Raw genomic sequence first — 19,621 nt, 5'->3', positions numbered from 1 at the left:
GGCAGCTTTAGTGGGAGATGCGTTTCGAGCCTGGAAAGATCAGGATGCATTCAATGAAACTGTGACCTTAATGGCCACTGCTTAGCGCCATTCGACACTTGGTGCAGAACCAGGTTGTGCTGCAGGAAGTGCAACAGCTCTTATTGAATCAGAGTCGCTTCGCACACTGCTCCTGGGTTAGGTGTAGGTGCTCTTGAAAAACACGGGCTGAGTAGAGCAAAGCCCCCTCCTCCTCCCTCTTTGCAGAGCTTCCCCTCTCTACAGCCTCTTCTCCATTTGCTACTCATATTGCCAACCTAGATGTACTGTGGCTATAGTCCCCATACCTTGTCCAGTGTTGGGTCACCAAATCCTCTGGTCTTCCTAATGTCTACAGCAGTTCTCAACGCAACCTCGAGAAAGCCATCCACAGCACCTCTACTAACTTTGCATTGGAAAAGTAAGTCAACAGCCCCTCACCTGCAAGTTGGATGCCTGGTCCTTTTAAATAGCTCGACAGGGGACTCCTTGTGCTGCTGAACACATGTTCAACTGACAGTGACTAACACAGATGTTCAGTGGACATGCACAGACCAAGTTTCAAAGTTGTGCATCAAAGCTCATAAACAGATGCTTGATGTCACTTTTTGACAACTTCTCATGCTACCAGAATACACAATGTTCACCCAGGCTAGAGCCCTGCCCAGCATGGGGCACTGTGCAGCACACGCCAGAAGTGGCCAGCCGCTCGGCTTGCACCATGTTATGGATGCAGGTTCCCGCAGTGTCGACACCAGTGGTGCTCTAGAGCTGAAAATCCCGGCCAGGGAGAGATACTGAGGAAAGGCAATTCACCTTAAAAGGGGACTTGGAAAAAGACTTGAAGGCAAAAGTTCTGCAATTATATGGGAAATGACCAGGGAATTGGAATGAGTCAAACACAACAATGAGAATATTAAAATTTAGGTGTTGTCAGATCAGACCCCAATATAGGTCAGTTAGCATAGAGTGTTAAGTGAACCAGGTATGGTGTGAGTTAGGATACAGGCTTGAGTTTTGAATGGACTGTGGTTTATGGAGGCTTGGAACTGGGAGGGTGGCCAGGATAGAATTGGAATAGTCAAGAGTGAATTTAACAAAGGTACAGATAAGGGTTTGTGCAGCAGATAGACAGGCAGAAGTGGAGGCAGGCAATATTACAGAGGTGGTAGTCGGCAGGGTTGCCCATGGAGGGAATATAAGCTCAGGTTAAAATAGAATTCAGAGGTTGTAAACAATCTGTTTCAGCCTCAGACATTGGCCAGGGAGGGGTGTGTAGTTCATGGATAGGGGGCAGATTTTGTGATGGAGATTGATGACTCTGGCTTCAATCTTCCCAAAGTTTTAAAAGACAAGAATAGTATTTCAGTGGAACAGGGTTTACAGATCTAATAGCGGGAAATACAGACTTACCAGGGGCAGCAACAGCAGCAAAGATGAGGGAGAAAATTACAAGAATGCTATTCTAGTTAACAATGGTTTATAGAGCTAATAGCTGGAGAAAGAGATTTACCAGGAATAACAAAAGCAGCAAGGTGGGCAGAGTAAATGATAATAACAGTACTGCAGTTAAACATGGTTTATAGAATCAATATCAGGATAGAGAGACTTACCAGGGACACCAACAATAGCGAGGATTGGATAGTAAATGTATTGCATAATCATAAGTGCGTAATGGATCCGAGATTGTAATGATAGCGAATCATAATCTGTAGAAAGAATGTGAAGATCCCAGGAGAAACTCCTGCCCATTGTTGTAATATTCCAATCTATTCTTCTCAGATTCTGACTCATTCTTGTGACATTCCAGTCTATTGTTCTCAGATTCCAACTATCCTCTCCCACTCTCTGGGACCACTATTCCTTTTTAGTGCCAGATGTTATACGCCCTTTGACACTATGGAATAACACACTGAAAAGTGCCCCTTATTAATAGAAGAGGGAAAGCCTCCAGTGACACAATTAGAGCCCATGAAGACTGACATTAATTACAGTCACTGAACAATCAGGTTAAGTTAGCCCTTATCACTCCAACACTCTTTGCACAACAATAAAGTTGAACATTTGCCTGGTCTGAATGCGATATATGAGAGTTGCTGAGAGAAGGAGTTTTGGAAATCGTGGAGGCCCTGACAAGAATTTTTCAATCCTCCTTGGATATGGGAGTGGTGACAGAGGGCTGGAAGGTTACAAATGTTACACCCTGTTTAAAAAAGGAGAGATGGAGTAAACAGTCTAATGTTGCTGCTGAGGAAATGTCTAGAGGTCAAAATCCAGGACTAAAGTATTCATTCCTGAAAAAACATGGTATAACAACTGGCAAGCAGCATGGATATCCAAATGGAAAATCATGTCTGGCAAACTTCAACAAAGCAAATTATATTTATATAGCACCTTTAATGTAATAAAACATTCCAAGGCATTATAAAACAAAGTATGACACCAAGTCACAATAGAAGCTATAAGGTCAGATGAACAAAAGTTTAGTCAAACAGGTAGGTTTTAAGGAGTGTCTTGAAGGAAGAAAGCGAGGTGGAGAAGTGAAGAGGTGGAGAGGTGTAGGGAGGGTATTTAAAAGCTTGGGGCCTAGGCAATTTAAGGTGTGGTCACCAGTAGCAGACAAATTTATATCAACATGAACAAGAGGCCAGATATCTTGGGGGTTGGAGGGGCTGGAGGAGATTACAGAGGTAGGGAGAGGTGAGGCAATGGAGGGATTTGGAAACAAGGTTGAGTATTTTAAACTCAAGCCATTGCTTGAGTGAGACCCAGTGTAGGTCAGTGAGCACGTGATGACACGTGAACGGGACTTGGTTAAAGTTAAGAGACGGGCAGCAGAGTTTTGGATGACCTCAAGTTTGCAGAAACTAGAATGTGGGAGACCAGCCAGGAGTGCATTGGAATAGTCCAGTCTAGAGGTAATGGAGGCATGAATGAGAGCTTCAGCAGCAGATGAGCTGAGACAGGAACGAAGTTGAGCAATGTTACTGAGGTGGAAATAGGAGGTCATAGCGATGACACGAATATGAGATTGGAAACTCATTTCATGCTCAAATGTGGCACCAAGCTTCTGAAAAGACTGGCTTAATCTCAGACTGTGAGGAGGAAGAGAGAAGGAATCAGTAACAAAAGAATGGAGTTTGGAGTGGGGAGCGGAAAAATTGGCTTCAATCTTCCCAATATTTAAGTGGAGTAAAGTTCTGCTTGTCCAGTACTGGATGTCAGATAACCAGTCTGATAATTTAGCAACAGTGGAGGAGTCGAGAAAGATGACGATGAGGTAGATTTGATGCAGTTCTTTGATAAAGCAATGAAGAATGTTAATGAGGGTTGTGTAATTGAAGTTATGTGTAGGGACTTTCAAAAGGTATTTGATCAACTGTGATTCAATGGACAGGTTTGCAAAATTGAACCCTATGGGTTAAAGGGGCAGTGACAGCATGGATAGAAACAGTGACCATGGAACAGAAACCAGAACAAAGTGGTGGAAGGTATACAGTGGTGTTCCTCAGGGGTCGGGATTAGGACCACTGCTCTTTTGGTTCTTGGAAAACCGAGGGTGGGAAGGGCAGAGCCCTCTCCTCCTCCCACTTTGCAGAGCTTCCCCTCTCTGCAGCCTCTACTCCCTGTGTTGGCCATGTTACGAACATTAGTAGGAGCAGGAGTAGGCCACTCAGCCCCTCGAACCTGCTCTGACATTCAATAAGTTCATGGCAGAACTGATTTCTCCACATTACCACCGACCCACGATAACCTTTCACCCCCTTGTGGACAGAGAAGCACTGTAACTACACTTCCGTTACCTCGGCCAGAGCTGGGTCACCAGATCCACTGGCCTCCCTGAATGCATGCTGCAGCTCACAACGCAGCCTCCAGAAAACCATCCACACCTCCACTGCCTTTGCAATAGAAGAAGTTAATCAAAAGCCCCTGACGTGTAATTTGGATACCTGGTCCTTTTCAATAATGCTAGACGGATGTTCCGTGTGCTGCTGAACGCACATTCATCTGAGAGGTGCTCAGTGGATATGTACAGATCAAGTTTCAAAAACCTTTGTCCAAGCTGCTGGATTGGCTGATTGACCCCATATTAAGACGGCTCCTCATGTTACAGGCACATTCACGTTACGCCCACCCTAAAGCCTCAACCAGAATGGGTATCCTGCAAGACACACTGGAAGTAGCTGGCAGTGCAGCTTGCCCCGTTTTATGACTCTAGACTTCCACAGCACAAGTGGAGATGGGGATAATCAGAGGGGCGAGGCCACGAGGGGATTGGATTACATGAATAAGAATATTAAAATTGAGGTGTTGCTGGGCCAAGAGACAATGTAGGTCAGTGAGCACAGGGATGTTGCGCGAACAGAATTTGGTGAAAGTTAGAATAGGGCAGCAGAATTTAGGGTGACCACAAAGTTACAGAGAGTAGAATGTGGGAGGCCAGCCAGGAGTGCATTGGAATTATCATGTCCCGAGGGAACAAAGGCATGGATGAGGGTTTCAGCAGCAGATGAGCTAAGCTGTCCCTGTCCCTCTATCTCTCTGCTTCTTTCTCTGTCTCCCTCATTATCTATATCCCACTAAGTACTTCTCTTTTTTTCATCCCTCTCTCTCTTGCTCTGCCTATTGCTCTCACACTGTCCACATCCCTAATTCTCTCTCCCTTTCCCTCTCTCCCCTTTTTCCTTGCTCTCTCCATTCTCAGTATACCTCTCTTTCCCATCTCTCTATTTTTCTCTCACCCTCTCACTTTCTCTGACTATCTCACTCACTGCCTCCCTCTTTCACACCCTCACCCACTCTGACTCTCTAACTCCACACTTTCTTCCTCTATGTCTATTTCTACTTCTCTCTCTGTCTCTTTTTCTATATCCGTCTCTGAATATCTCTCGAACTGATCCGTTCTTTACCTTACACTGTCTACCTGTCTCTCATCCTGTCACGCTCTTTGTTCCTCTCTCTGTGTCTCTGCCCCTTCCTCCCTCTGCCCCAGTCGCTCCATCTCTGTATCTCTCTACCTCTCACTCTCTCTGCCTATCTCATTGTATCTGCCACCCCTCCTCCCACTCTCTGCCTTCCTCTACTGACACTTCTCTGTCCCTCTCCCCATTCTCACTATCTCTCTTCCTCTCAATGTCTTTTCCTCATCTCTCACTCTGTAACTTCCTCTCTGTCTCTATCTGTCCTTCTCCGTCTCTTCATCTTCCTGCCTCTCTGCAGGCTTGTCTCTCTCTGCATCTTTGTGTCTCTTTCTTCCTTTTTCTCTGGGCCTGAATTTTACCTTAGGCAGACGGGAATTCACCACCGATGTGAAAGTCGATGGCAAACCCGCTTCCGCCTAGCCTGGGGATCCGTCCTGCATTTTATGGGTTCCCGGGCTTTAATTGTCCCAAGGCGGAACTTCCGCCCACTTGAGGGAGGAGGTCCCGCCTCAGTGAGCTGCCGGCCAATCAGTGGGCCGGTAGCTCTTATTCCCAGCAGAGCCACCAGGAGTAGTGGCCACTGTTGGGACTGCAGCCCAGCTGATGTCATAGATCCAGGAGGGATGGTAAGTAGGTGTTGCCTCACCAGGGGGAGCGGTCCTTCCTTGGTGAGGCTGGAGTAGTTGTTTGAGGGGAGGCGGCGTCTTGGGTCCCGGGGGTGTTTTGGGAGGGGAGGCGGCCCTCAATCAGCCAACCTGTGCCTGATTACCATGCCCCCCCTTCACGTTCCCAGCATGCCCGCTTTCCACAGGTAAAAGACCCGTGGAGCAGGCGAGGGCCTTAAGTGGCCATTAAGTGGCTACTTAAGGGCTTTCATTGGCCTCGGACGGGCGGGCGGTTTCCCACCGACCACCCGAATCCGTAAACTTGGCTGGAGGCAGAGGTGGACCAGGGAGGCTTCCCGGAGCCTCCCGCTCAATTTTACGCCACACCCACGCCACCATCCGACCCGCTGGGGTGGCATAAAATTCAGACCTCTGTCTCTCCTGGTCTCTCTCTCTCTTCTCATTCTCTCAGTCTCTCTGCTACACACCTTCGCTCTCTCTCTCTGTCTCTCTCTCTTTCTGTCATCTCTTTCTCTTTCCCCTTCTCTAAGAACATAAAAAGATAAGAAATAGGAGCCAGACGAAGCCATTCAGCCCTTCGCACCTGCTCTGCCATTCAATAAATTCATGGCTGGTCCACATGCCCCAACTGCACCTTTCCACACTATCCCATATTCCCTAATTTCTTTAGTACGCCAAAACCTTGAATATATTCAACAAATTTAGAATTTAGAATAGTGGGAATGGAGGTAAAGGCAGTTGAATGATCCTCCTGCAGAATGTGGGAGGTAAGGGTCGCCAAGAGTGTCCCTGCTGACTGCATCTGCGGGAAGTGCACCCAACTCCAGCTCCTCAAGGACTGCGTTAGGAAACTGGAGCTGGAGCTGGATGAACTTCGGATCATTCGGGAGGCGGAGGGGGTTATTGATAGGAGTTATGGGGAGGTAGTCACACCTCAGGTAAAAGAAGTAGGTAGATGGGTTACCATCAGGGGAAGGAGAGGGAACCAGCAGGCAGTGCAGGGATCCCCTCTGGCCGTTTCCCTCAACAACAGGTATACCGTTTTGGATACTGTTGCGGGGGACGACTTACCAGGGGTAAGCAATGGGGTACAGGTATCTGGCACAGAGTCTGTCCCTGTTTTTCAGAAGGGTAGGGGGAAGAGGAGCAGAGCATTAGTCATTGGGGACTCCATAGTTAGGGGAACAGATAGGAGGTTCTGTGGGAACGAGAGGGACTCACGGTTGGTGTGTTGCCTCCCAGGTGCCAGGGTTCGTGATGTCTCGGATCGTGTTTTTGGGATCCTTAAGGGGGAGGGGGAGCAGCCCCAAGTCGTGGTCCACATAGGCACCAACGACATAGGTAGGAAGAGAGATGGGGATTTAAGGCAGAAATTCAGGGAGCTAGGGTGGAAGCTTAGAGCGAGAACAAACAGAGTTGTTATCTCTGGGTTGTTGCCCGTGCCACGTGCTAGCGAAGCGAGGAATAGGGAGAGAGAGGAGTTGAACACGTGGCTGCAGGGATGGTGTAGGAGGGAGGGTTTTGGTTTCCTGGATAACTGGGGCTCTTTCAGGGGTAGGTGGGACCTCTACAAACAGGATGGTCTTCACCTGAACCAGAGGGGTACCAATATCCTGGGGGGGGATATTTGCTAGTGCTCTTCAGGGGGGTTTAAACTAATTCAGCAGGGGAATGGGAACCTAAATTGTAGCTCCAGTGTACAGGATGTTGAGAGTAGTGAGGTCAGGGATCAGGTTACAAGGACGCAAGAGGGCACTGGCAAGCAAGAACTTGGTTTATAGTGTGTCTACTGCAATGCCAGGAGCATCCGAAATAAGGTGGGTGAGCTTGCAGCATGGATTGGTACCTGGGATCTCGATGTAGTGGCCTGTTCGGAGACATGGGTAGAGCAGGGACAGGAATGGATGTTGCAGGTTCCTGGATTTAGATGTTTCAGTAAGAACAGAGAAGATGTTAAAAGAGGGGGGGTGTGACATTGTTATTCAAGGAGAGTATTACAGTGGAAGAAAGGACGTTTGAGGACTCGTCTACTGAGGTAGTATGGGCCGAGGTAGAAACAGGAGATGGGAGGTCACCCTGTTGGGAGTCTTCTATAGACCTCCGAATAGTTCCAGAGATGTAGAGGAAAGGATAGCGAAGATGATTCTCGACAGGGGCGAGAGTAACAGGGTAGTTGTTATGGGGGACTTTAACTTTCCAAATATTGACTGGAAATACTATAGTTCGAGTACTTTAGATGGGTCAGTTTTTGTCCAGTGTGTGCAGGAGGGTTTTCTGACACAGTATGTAGACAGGCCAACCAGGGGCGATGCCACATTGGATTTGGTACTGGGTAATGAACCCGGCCAGGTGTTAGATTTAGATGTAGGTGTGCACTTTGGTGATAGTGATCACAATTCGGTTAGGTTTACCTTAGCGATGGGCAGGGACAGGTATATACCGCAGGGCAAGATTTATAGCTGGGGGAAAGGAAATTATGATGCGATTAGGCAAGATTTAGGATGCGTAGGATGGGGAAGGAAACTGCAGGGGATGGGCACAATAGAAATGTGGAGCTTATTCAAGGAGCAGCTTCTGTGTGTCCTTGATAAATATGTACCTGTCAAGCAGGGAGGAAGTTGTCGAGCGAGGGAGCCATGGTTTACTAAAGAAGTTGAAGCGCTTGTCAAGAGAAAGAAGAAGGCTTATGTTAGGATGAGACGTGAAGGCTCAGTTAGGGCGCTTGAGAGTTACAAACTAGCCAGGAAGGATCTAAAGGGAGAGCTAAGAAGAGCGAGGAGAGGACACGAGAAGTCATTGGCGGATAGGATCAGGGAAAATCCTAAGGCTTTCTATAGGTATATCAGGAAGAAAAGAATGACTGGAGTTAGATCAGGGCCAATCAAGGATAGTAGTGGGAAGTTGTTTGTGGAATCAGAGGAGATAAGGGAAGCGTTAAATGAATATTTTTCGTCAGTATTTACAGTAGAGAAAGAAAATGTTGTCGAGGAGAATACTGAGATACAGACTACTAGGCTAGATGGGATTGAGGTTCACAAGGAGGAGGTGTTAGCAATTTTGGAAAGTGTGAAAATAGATAAGTCCCCTGGGCCAAATGGGATTTATCCTTGGATTATCTGGGAAGCCAGGGAGGAGATTGCAGAGCCTTTGTCCTTGATCTTTATGTCGTCATTGTCGACAGGAATAGTGCTGGAAGACTGGAGGATAGCAAATGTTGTCCCCTTGTTCAAGAAGGGGAGTAGAGACAGCCCTGGTAATTATAGACCTGTGAGCCTTACTTCGGTTGTGGGTAAAATGTTGGAAAAGGTTATAAGACACAGGATTTATAATCATCTTGAAAAGAATAAGTTCATTAGCGATAGTCAGCACGGTTTTGTAAAGGGTAGGTCGTGCCTCACAAACCTTATTGAGTTTTTCGAGAAGGTGACCAAACAGGTGGATGAGGGTAAAGCAGTGGATGTGGTGTATATGGATTTCAGTAAGGCGTTTGATAAGGTTCCCCACGGTAGGCTATTGCAGAAAATACGGAAGTATGGGGTTGAAGGTGATTTGGAGCTTTGGATCAGAAAGTGGCTAGTTGAAAGGTGGTGGTTGATGGCAAATGTTCATCCTGGAGTTTAGTTACTAGTGGTGTACCGCAAGGACCTGTTTTGGGGCCACTGTTGTTTGTCATTTTTATAAATGACCTGAAAGAGCGTGTAGAAGGGTGGGTTAGTAAATTTACGGATGACATGAAGGTCGGTGGAGCTGTGGATAGTGCCGAAGGATGTTGTAGGGTACAGAGGGACATAGATAGGCTGCAGAGCTGGGCTGAGAGATGGCAAATGGAGTTTAATGCGGAAAAGTGTGAGGTGATTCACTTTGGAAGGAGTAACAGGAATGCAGAGTACTGGGCTAATGGAAAGATTCTTGGGAGTGTAGATGAACAGTGAGATCTTGGTGTCCAGGTACATAAATCCCTGAAAGTTGCCACCCAGGTTAATAGGGCTGTTAAGAAGGCATATGGTGTGTTAGCTTTTATTAGTAGGGGGATCGAGATTCGGAGCCACGAGGTCATGCTGCAGCTGTACAAAACTCTGGTGCAGCCGCACCTGGAGTATTGCGTGCAGTTCTGGTCACCGCATTATAGGAAGGATGTGGAAGCTTTGGAAAGGGTGCAGAGGAGATTTACTAGGATGTTGCCTGGTACGGAGGGAAGGTCTTACGAGGAAAGGCTGAGGGACTTGAGGTTATTTTCATTGGAGAGAAGGAGGAGGAGAGGTGACTTAATAGAGACATATAAGATAATCAGAGGGTTAGATAGGGTGGATAGTGAGAGTCTTTTTCCTCGGATGGTGATGGCAAACACGAGGGGACATAGCTTTAAGTTGAGGGGTGATCGATATAGGACAGATGTTAGAGGTAGATTCTTTACTCAGAGAGTAGTAGGGGCGTGGAACGCCCTGCCTGCAACAGTAGTAGACTCGCCAACTTTAAGGGCATTTAAGTGGTCATTGGATAGACATGTGGATGAAAATGGAATAGTGTAGGTCAGATGGTTTCACAGGTCGGCGCAACATCGAGGGCCGAAGGGCCTGTACTGCACTGTAATGTTCTAAAAATGAACATCCACAGCACTGGGATTGAGAATTCCAACGATTCACAACCCTCTGAGTGAAAAAAATTCTCTTCATCTCAGTCCTAAATGGTTTACCTAATTTTGAAATTGTGACCCCTGTTCTATACTCAATAGTCAAGGGATGGAATAGGTTCTACTTGCCTGGATGAGTGCAGTTCCAGAAACATTCTGGAAATTTGACACCATGCATTACGCTTGATGAGCACCCAATCCACTACCTTAAACAAGATGCACTGCTGCAACTCACCAAGGCACCTTCGACAGTATCTTCCAAACCCAAGACCTCTACCACCTAGAAGGGCAAGGGCAGGAGACGCATGGGAACACCACCACCTGCAGGTTCCCCTCCAAGTCACACACCATCCTGACTAAGAACCATAGAAAAGTTACGGCACAGAAGGAGGCCATTCAGCCCATCATGTCTGCACCAGCTGAAAAACTAGCCGCCCAATCTAATCCCACCTTCCAGCACCTGGTCCATAGCCTTACAGGTTGCAACACTTCAGGTGCAGGTCCAGGTACCTTTTAAATGAGATGAGAGTTTCTGCCTCCACCACCGTTCCTGGCAGTGAATTCCAGATACCCTCTGGGTGAATAAGATTTTCTCATATACCCTCTAATCCTTCTACCTTAAATCCTTAAATCTGTGCCTCACGGTAATGGACCTCTCCACGAGGGGCAACAGGTCCATCCTGTCTACTCTATCTCGGCCCCTCATAATTTTATACACCTCTATTAAGTTACCCCTCAGCCTCCTCTGTTCTGAGGAAAACAACTCTAGCCTATCCAATCTTTCCTCATAGCTGCAACTTTCGAGCCCTGGCAACATTCTTGTAAATCTCCTCTGTACTCTCTCCAGAGCAATTATTGTCCTTTCTGTAATGTGGTGACCAGAACTGTACACAATACTCCAGCTGCGGCCTAACCATGTTTTATACAGTTCCAGCATTACATCCCTGCTTTTGTATTCTATACCTCGGCCAGTAAAGGAAAGCACTCCATGTGCCTACTTTGCCACTTTACCTACCTGTCCTGCCACCTTCAGGGACCTATGGACATGCATTCCATGGTCTCTGACTTCCTCTACCCCGCTCAATATCCTCCCGTTTATTGTGTATTCCCTCACTTTATCTGCCCTCCCAAAATGCATTACCTCACACTTCTCCAGATTGAATTCCATTTGTCACTTTCCCACCCACTCAACCAAACTGTTGATATCATTCTGGAGTCTACAGCTATCTTCTTCAATATCAACCACACGGCAATTTTTGTATCATCAGCAAATTTCCCGATCATTCCTCCCACATTTCAGTCCAAATCATTAATATATACCACAAACAGCAAGGGTCCCAACACTGAGCCCTGTGAACGCCACTGGAAACAGCTTTCCATTTGCACAAAACATATGTTGACCATAACCCTTTGTTTCCTGTTACTGAGCCACTGACTTAAAATCATAGAATCATAGAAAGTTTAAGGCACAGAAAGAGGCCACTCGGCCCATCGTGTCTGTGCCAGCTGAAAAATTATCCATCTATTCTGATCCCACCTTCCAGAATTTGGGCTGTAGCCCTGCAGATGACAGCACTTGAGGTGTGTATCCAGACTCCTTTTGAATGAGTTGAGGGTTTCTGCCTCAACTACCCATTCAGGCAGTGAATTCCAGACCCCCACCACCCTCTGGGTGAAAAGGTTTTTCTTCATCTCCCCTCTATTTTTTTCTGCACATCACTTTAAATATCTGCCCCTCATCATTGACCTCTCTGCTCAGAGACCCTTCAGCTCCACTTTATCCAGGGTCCTCAAAATTTTGTACATTTCAATCAGCTCTCTGCTCAGTCTTCTCTGTTCCAAGGAGAACAACCCCAGCCTATCCAAACTTTCCTGCATTTTTCCAGTCCTGGCAACATGCTCGTAAATTTCCTCTGTACCCTCTCGAGTGCAGTTACATCCTTTCTGTAATGAGGTGACCAGAACTGCACACAGTACTCAAGTTGTGGCCTAACCAATGAGTTACACAGTTCCAGCATAACCTCCCTGCTCTTATATACTATACCTCGGCTAATAAAGGAAAGGATTCCATATGCCTTCTTAACCACCTTATCGACCTGTCCTGCTACCTTCAGGGATATGTGGACATTCACTCCAAGCTCCCTCACTTCCTCTACACTTCCCAGTATTTTCCCATTAATTGTGCATTTCTTTGTCTAGTTTGACCTCCCCAAATGCATGACCTCACACTTCTCCAAGTTGAATTCCATTTGCCACTTTTCTGCCCATCTGACTAGACCATCAATATCTTCCTGCAGCCTACAGCTATCCTCCTCGCTATCTACTACACGGGCAATATTTGTGTCATCAGCAAACTTTGTAATCATGCCCCCTACATTTACATCCAAATCGTTAATATATACCAGAAAAAGCAGGGACCCAGTACCTGCGGAACGCCACTGGAAACAGCCCTCCAGTCGCAAAAACAACCATCAACAATTACCCTTTGTTTTCTGCCACTGAACCAATTTTGTATCCACCTTGCTGCATTACACTGGAGCCCATGGGATTTTATTTTTTTAATCAGTCTGCCATGTGGGACGATGTCAAAAGCCTTACTAAAAATCCATGTAGACCACATCAACTGTACTACCCTCATCTATCTTCCTTGTTACTTTGCCAAAAAAACTCGATCGAGTTGATCAAACAAGATCTTCCCTTAACAAATCCATACTGACTTTCCTTGATTAACCTGTGCCTTTCTCAGTGACAGTTTATCCTGTCTCTCAGAATAGAATCCAATAATTTTCCTACTACTGAGGTTAGACTGACAGGCCTGTAATTATTCAGCCTATCCTTCGCTCCCTTTTTAAACAGACGTCCAAATCCTCCAGCACCACACTTATACACAGTGAGGACTGGAAAATGATGGTCAGACCTTCTGTTATTTCCTCTCTTGCTTCATTTAACAGCCTAGAGTACATTTCATCCGGCCCTGGTGATTTATCAACTTTCAAGGATGCTAATCCCACTAATACTTCCTCTCTCCCGATGTTTATCACACTCTTCCTCCTTAACTACAATATCTGCATTGTCCCCCTCTTTTGTGAAGACAGATGCAAACTATTCTATAAGAACCATACCAACACCTTCCACCCCTACACATAGGTTACCTCTTTGGTCTTTTACCCTTTCCTTAGTTATTCTCTTCCTCTTATTATATTGATAAAACATCTTCAGGTTCACCTTGCTTTTGCTTGCTATTATTCTTTCATGCCCACTCTTTGCTTTCGTAATTTTCATTTTGATTTCACTTCACTTTTTATACTCCTCTAGGCTTTCTGTAGTACTGAGTTCTTGGTGTCGGACATAAGCTTTCCTTATCTGCTTTATCTTACCCTGCAGGTTCTTTGACATCCATGAGGCTCTAGATTTGACTGCCTCCTCCTTTTTCTTTGTGGGAGCATGTTTACCCTGAACCCCTTGAATCTCTTTGGCCAGCGGAGGTGGAGGGGGATCCTGAAGCATTGTCGCCTATTAGCTCCAGCTAAATAGATGAACCCAGAGATGACTCAGCCACCATCGATCCTGGGGGTGCATCGTGATGGAGGTGGGACCAGTTGGCACACCCGGGGCATCCACCCCACTGTGTGTGGTGGGTATGTCAGACACTAGCGATGACAACCCGGATGAGGATGGGGATTCGGTGTGGGGCATGGAGGATGACATTGAATCATCACCAGTGAGGCAGTGGACTCTTTCGTGCCTCCCACCGAGTCTCCTCTCATCCCCACCACGGAACTCTGGGGCTTCCTCGTGGCATGCAGGGGTTGCCACAATAAAGTTCAGCTGGCCCTCGGCCAGTGGTCCAATTTGGTGCTGATCACCCAGTCTATCCCTGCCACCCTCAAGAAGGGAGGGAAGGGCACGAGTGTGAAACTGGTTAAGAGGTACCGGTTTATAGCATTCGTCAATGGGTTGCTGGGAGAGTGGAAGGTGAGGTGCACTTCTGCTCCCTGCTCACAGTGGTGTTGGGATCAAAGTACTTTCGACATGAACATAACCAGAGCCAACCTCAGCATTAACAGAAGCAGGTGGTTTCTCTGCAGATGTCACAATCTCTCAGTCCTCAGGGAAGGGAGGTATGCGGTGAGCATTCTGCAGGAAACCCACGCCGTTCCGGGAGACGAAGCCACCTGATACCTGGAGTAGCAGGGTGGGGTCTACATGAGTCACATCACCCCTATTTCTAGTGAGGTGTCTATCTTGTTGGCCCCAATATTTAAGCCAGAGATCTTGGGGGTCAAGGAGCATGTGCTGGGCCATTTGCTCCACCTCGTTGTTTGCCTGGGTAGCATGCCACTCCACATTGTGGACATGTACGTGCCCAGGCCTGGTATGTAGCAAGCGCACTTCTTTAACGAAATGTCCGCACTCTTGAGCTCCATTGATAACGGTGAGTGCATCATCTTCAGGAGGGGCTTTGAACTGTACCCTCAAGGTGAGGGATCACTCTGGTCCCCAGCGCAGCTAAACGTTGGTGAAGAAGTTGAGGGAGCTGATCAGTTGGTGGACATCTGGCAGAATCTCAGTCCCGAATCCAGCGCCTTCACATGGAGGTCTGAAGGAGGAGGGTCCCGAATCGACCACCTCTACATTTTGCAGGCGTACAGCTCCCACATCTCAGTGGCCTCCTTGTGGCTGGTGTCATACTCGGACCATCGCCTGGTGTGGGCGGAGTTCACTCCGCTCCGCACACGGGTGGGGTCCGCAAACTGACACTTCAGCAACTGGCTGCTGGAGGACGAGTGATTCCGGGACCCGTTCCATCGATTCCAGGCTGACTGGAGAAGGAAGCAGGGGGGCTTCCCCTCTTTGAGGCTATGGTGGGATGGTGGGATGGTGGGATGAGGGCAAGACTCACATCTGTGTCTTCTGTCAGGCGTATGCGAGGAGGTCAACCAAGAGGCGGGAAGCCGATATCGGATACCTAGAGAGGAAGATGCTTGACTTGGAGACCCATCTCGGTCATGCCATCATGGACTTGGCCCTGTGGCAGGCATACAAAGAAAACATGCTGAGGGACCTGCAGCTCTTAGTGTCCCGAGGTGGAAGTATTTGGACCGTGCCTCACCTTTTTTCTACGCGCTGGAAAAATGGTGGGAGATCCCTAAGCAGCTCTTTGAGCTGCTGGCTGACGACGGATCCTCTGTCACAGACCGGAGGGAATGGGCCATTTGGTCCATACCTACTTTGGCACATTGTTCTCTCCGGACCCGTCAGCGAGGATGCGTGCAGAGTTTTGGGGGGGGGAGCATGCCGAAGGATTGACTGGAGGGCGGCGAAGGTTTGAAGGCTCCGCTCACGTTGGCAGGGCTGACCAGTGCCCACCACCAGCTGTCAAGGGGAAAATGCCCGGGTCTGGACGGGCTGACTGTGGAGTTCCTCAGGGTGTTCTGAGACGTCCGGGGGGGCGGGCAATTACGTGCGGGTCCTGGGGGAAAGCCTGGCAACAGGGGAGATGCCCCTCTTGTGGGGCAGGCAGTCATGTCCTGTTGCCGAAGAAGGGTGATCTCCGCCTGCTTAAAAACTGGCGTCCGGTCTCCCTCCTCAGAATGGATTATAAGATCCTTGTCCGGGCTATGTCTACCCATCTGGGTTCCATGCTGGCCGACATGATCCACCCCAGCCAGTCCTACACAGTCCTGGGCAGGTCCATCCAGGACAACATCTACCTATTGCAGGAGCTGATCCATCTTTCCCAGAGGACTGGTCTGTCTGTCACCTTTCTCTCCCTCAATCAGGAGAAGACATTCGACAAGGTACAAAGAACAAAGAACAGTACAGCACAGGAACAGGCCATTCGGCCCTCCAAGCCTGTGCCGATCTTGATGCCTGTCTAAACTAAAACCTTCTGCACTGCCGGGGTCTGTATCCCTCTATTCCCATCCTATTCATGTATTTGTCAAGATGTCTCTTAAACGTCACTATCGGACCTGCTTCCATCACCTCCCCCAGCAGCAAGTTCCAGGCACTCACCACCCTCTGTGTAAAAAACTTGCCTCGAACATCCCCTCTAAACTTTGCCCCTCGCACCTTAAACCTATGTCCCCCAATAACTGACTCTTCCACCCTGGGAAAAAGCTTCTGACTATCCACTCTGTCCATGCCACTCATAACTTTGTAAACCTCTATCACGTCGCCCCTCCACCTCCGTCGTTCCAGTGAAAACAATCCGAGTTTATCCAGCCTCCCCTCATAGCTAATACCCTCCAGACCAGGCAACATCCTGGTAAACCTGTTCTGTACCCTCTCCAAAGCCTCCACATCCTTCTAGTAGTGTGGCGACCAGAATTGTACACAATATTCCAAGTGTGACGAACTAAGGTTCTGTAAAGCTGCAGCATGACTTGCCTATTTTTATACTCTATGCCCCGACTGATGAAGTCAAGCATGCCGTATGCCTTCTTGACTAGCTTATCCACATGCATAGCCACTTTCAGTGATCGGTGGACCTGTACGCCCAGATCTTTTTATATTTCATTTTTATAAATGACCTGGAAGAGGGTGTAGAAGGGTGGGTTAGTAAATTTGCGGATGACACGAAGGTCGGTGGAGTTGTGGATAGTGCCGAAGGATGTTGTAGGGTACAGAGGGACATAGATAGGCTGCAGAGCTGGGCTGAGAGATGGCAAATGGAGTTTAATGCGGAAAAGTGTGAGGTGATTCACTTTGGAAGGAGTAACAGGAATGCAGAGTACTGGGCTAATGGGAAGATTCTTGGTAGTGTTTATGAACAGAGAGATCTTGGTGTCCAGGTACATAAATCCCTGAAGGTTGCTACCCAGGTTAATAGGGCTGTTAAGAAGGCATATGGTGTGTTAGCTTTTATTAGTAGGGGGATCAAGTTTCAGAGCCACGAGGTCATGCTGCAGCTGTACAAAACTCTGGTGCAGCCACACCTGGAGTATTGTGTGCAGTTCTGGTCACCGCATTATAGGAAGGATGTGGAAGCTTTGGAAAGGGTGCAGAGGAGATTTACTAGGATGTTGCCTGGTACGGAGGGAAGGTCTTACGAGGAAAGGCTGAGGGACTTGAGGTTGTTTTCGTTGGAGAGAAGGAGGAGAAGAGGTGACTTAATAGAGACATATAAGATAATCAGAGGGTTTGATAGGGTGGATAATGAGAGTCTTTTTCCTCGGATGGTGATGGCAAACACGAGGGGACATAGCTTTAAGTTGAGGGGTGATAGATATAGGACAGATGTTAGAGGTAGTTTCTTTACTCAGAGAGTAGTAGGGGCGTGGAACGCCCTGCCTGCAACAGTCGTAGACTCGCCACCTTTAAGGGCATTTAAGTGGTCATTGGATAGACATATGGATGAAAATGGAATAGTGTAGGTCAGATGGTTTCACAGGTCAGCGCAACATCGAGGGCCGAAGGGCCTGTACTGCGCTGTAATGTTTAAAAAAAAATTCGACTTCTAATCTCTCTGCCTGTCAATACTCCCAAGGGTTCTGCCATTTACTGTATACCTCCTACCTGCATTAGACCTTCCAAAATGCATTACCTCACATTTGTCCAGATTAAACTCCATCTGCCATTTCTCCACCCAAGTCTCCAACCGATCTATATCCTGTTGTATCCTCTGACAATCCTCATCACTATCCGCAACTCCACCAACTTTTGTGTCGTCCGCAAACTTACTAATCAGACCAGCTACATTTTCCACCAAATCATTTATATATAATACAAACAGCAAAGGTCCCAGCACTGATCCCTGCGGAACACCACTAGTTACAGCCCTCCATTCAGAAAAGAACCCTTCCACTGCTAACCTCTGTCTTCTATGACCGAGCCAGTTCTGTATCCATCTTGCCAGCTCACCCCTGATCCCGTGTGACTTCATCTTTTGTACCAGTCTGCCACGAGGGACCTTGTCAAAGGCTTTACTGAAGTCCATATAGACAACATCCACTGCCCTTCCTTCATCAATCATCTTCGTCACTTCCTCAAAAAACCCGATCAAGTTAGTGAGACATGACCTCCCCTTCACAAAACCATGCTGCCTCTCGCTAATAAGTCCATTTGTTTCCAAATGGGAGTAAATCCTGTCCCGAAGAATCCTCTCCAATAATATCCCTACCACTGACGTAAGGCTCACCGGCCTATAATTTCCTGGATTATCCTTGCTACCCTTCTTAAACAAAGGAACAACATTGGCTATTCTCCAGTGCTCTGGGACCTCACCTGTTGCCAATGAGATAGGTAGATCATGCATATCTTTTCAGGACTCTGCGCACATTCAGACTCGGACCGCATTTTGTGCTTGGGTCCAAATTTTGTACTCTGCCACAAAGTATCCAGTTAAAGTTAACTGGTCCTTGACAGAAAGAATAAAAAAGAAGCATATTATCTCAATGGTGAGAGATTGCAGAGCTCTGAGATGCAGAGGGATCTTGGTGTCCTAGTGCATGAATTGCAAAAGGTTAGTATGCAGGTACAGCATGTAACTAGGAAAGCTAATAGAATGTTAAGTTTATTGCGAGGAGAATTGAATACAAAAGTAGGGAGGTTGTGACTATACAGGGGATTGGTGCAGTCCCATCTGGAGTACTGTGTACAGTACTGGTCTCCTTATTTAAGGAAGGATGTAAATGCATTGCAGGCAGTACAGAGAAGGTTTACTAGACTAATACCTGGAATGGGGCTGTCTTATGAGGAAAGATTGGACAGACTCGGCTTGTATCCGCTGGAATTTAGAAGAGTAAGAGGCGACTTGATTGAAACATAAAAAATCCTGAGGGGTCTTGACAGGGTGGATGTGGAAAGGATGTTTTCCCTTGTGGGAGAATCTAGAACTAGGGGTCATTGTTTCAACATAAGGGGTCACCCATTTGAGACAAAAATGAGGAGAATTTTTTTCTCTCAGAGGGTCGTGAGTCTTTGGAACTCTCTTCCTCAAAAGGTGGTGGAAGCAGAGTCTTTGAATATTTTTAAGGCAGAGGCAGATAGATTCTTGATAAGCAAGGGGGCTGAAAGGTTATGGGGGTAGGTGGAAATGTGGAGTAATCAGTTCAGCCATGAACTTATTGAATGGCGGAGCAGGCTCAAAGGGCCGAGTGGCCTACTTCTGCTCCTAATTCATATGTTCATATGTTGACGGCGCCCCTTCGCTTTGGGGGAGGAGTATATCAGGGATGTCCTCTGTCCAGCCAATTATAAACCATCTGCATGGAGCAATTCCTGTTCCTGCTTCGCAGGAGGTTGACGGCTTTGTCTCTTTGTGGGGTGAGCATGCGGGTCATCCTCTTGGCTTGCACCGATGATGTGCTCCTCACGGTCACAGATCCCGTTGACTTGCGGAGGATGCGCGAGTGCCAGCAGACCTTTTCAGCCACGTCCTCCACAAGGATTAATTGGGAGAAATGTTCCACTCTCCTGAT

General features: G+C 47.4%; 1 protein-coding gene across 1 annotated transcript in view; it reads right to left on the bottom strand.

The window, feature by feature from the left end:
• The window catches only part of LOC137357498 (G-protein coupled receptor 15-like), a 30,621-nt gene extending 17,143 nt beyond the window's left edge, over positions 1 to 13,478 (bottom strand). The window contains exons 1-5 of the mRNA XM_068023848.1: positions 13,365 to 13,478; positions 3,822 to 3,917; positions 3,234 to 3,397; positions 2,870 to 3,113; positions 1,632 to 1,875 (exon numbers count right to left, since the gene is read on the bottom strand). Coding sequence (XP_067879949.1) covers positions 1,632 to 1,875; positions 2,870 to 3,113; positions 3,234 to 3,397; positions 3,822 to 3,917; positions 13,365 to 13,478 — 862 coding nt within the window. The remainder of the gene's footprint in view (positions 1 to 1,631; positions 1,876 to 2,869; positions 3,114 to 3,233; positions 3,398 to 3,821; positions 3,918 to 13,364) is intronic.
• Between the last annotated feature and the right edge of the window lie 6,143 nt (positions 13,479 to 19,621).

The sequence above is a fragment of the Heterodontus francisci genome, chromosome 48 (assembly GCF_036365525.1).
Source record: "Heterodontus francisci isolate sHetFra1 chromosome 48, sHetFra1.hap1, whole genome shotgun sequence".
Lineage (NCBI taxonomy): Eukaryota > Metazoa > Chordata > Chondrichthyes > Heterodontiformes > Heterodontidae > Heterodontus > Heterodontus francisci.
The sequence above is the reverse complement of the archived record's forward strand: the minus strand, read 5'-3'. Positions and strand labels throughout refer to the sequence as shown.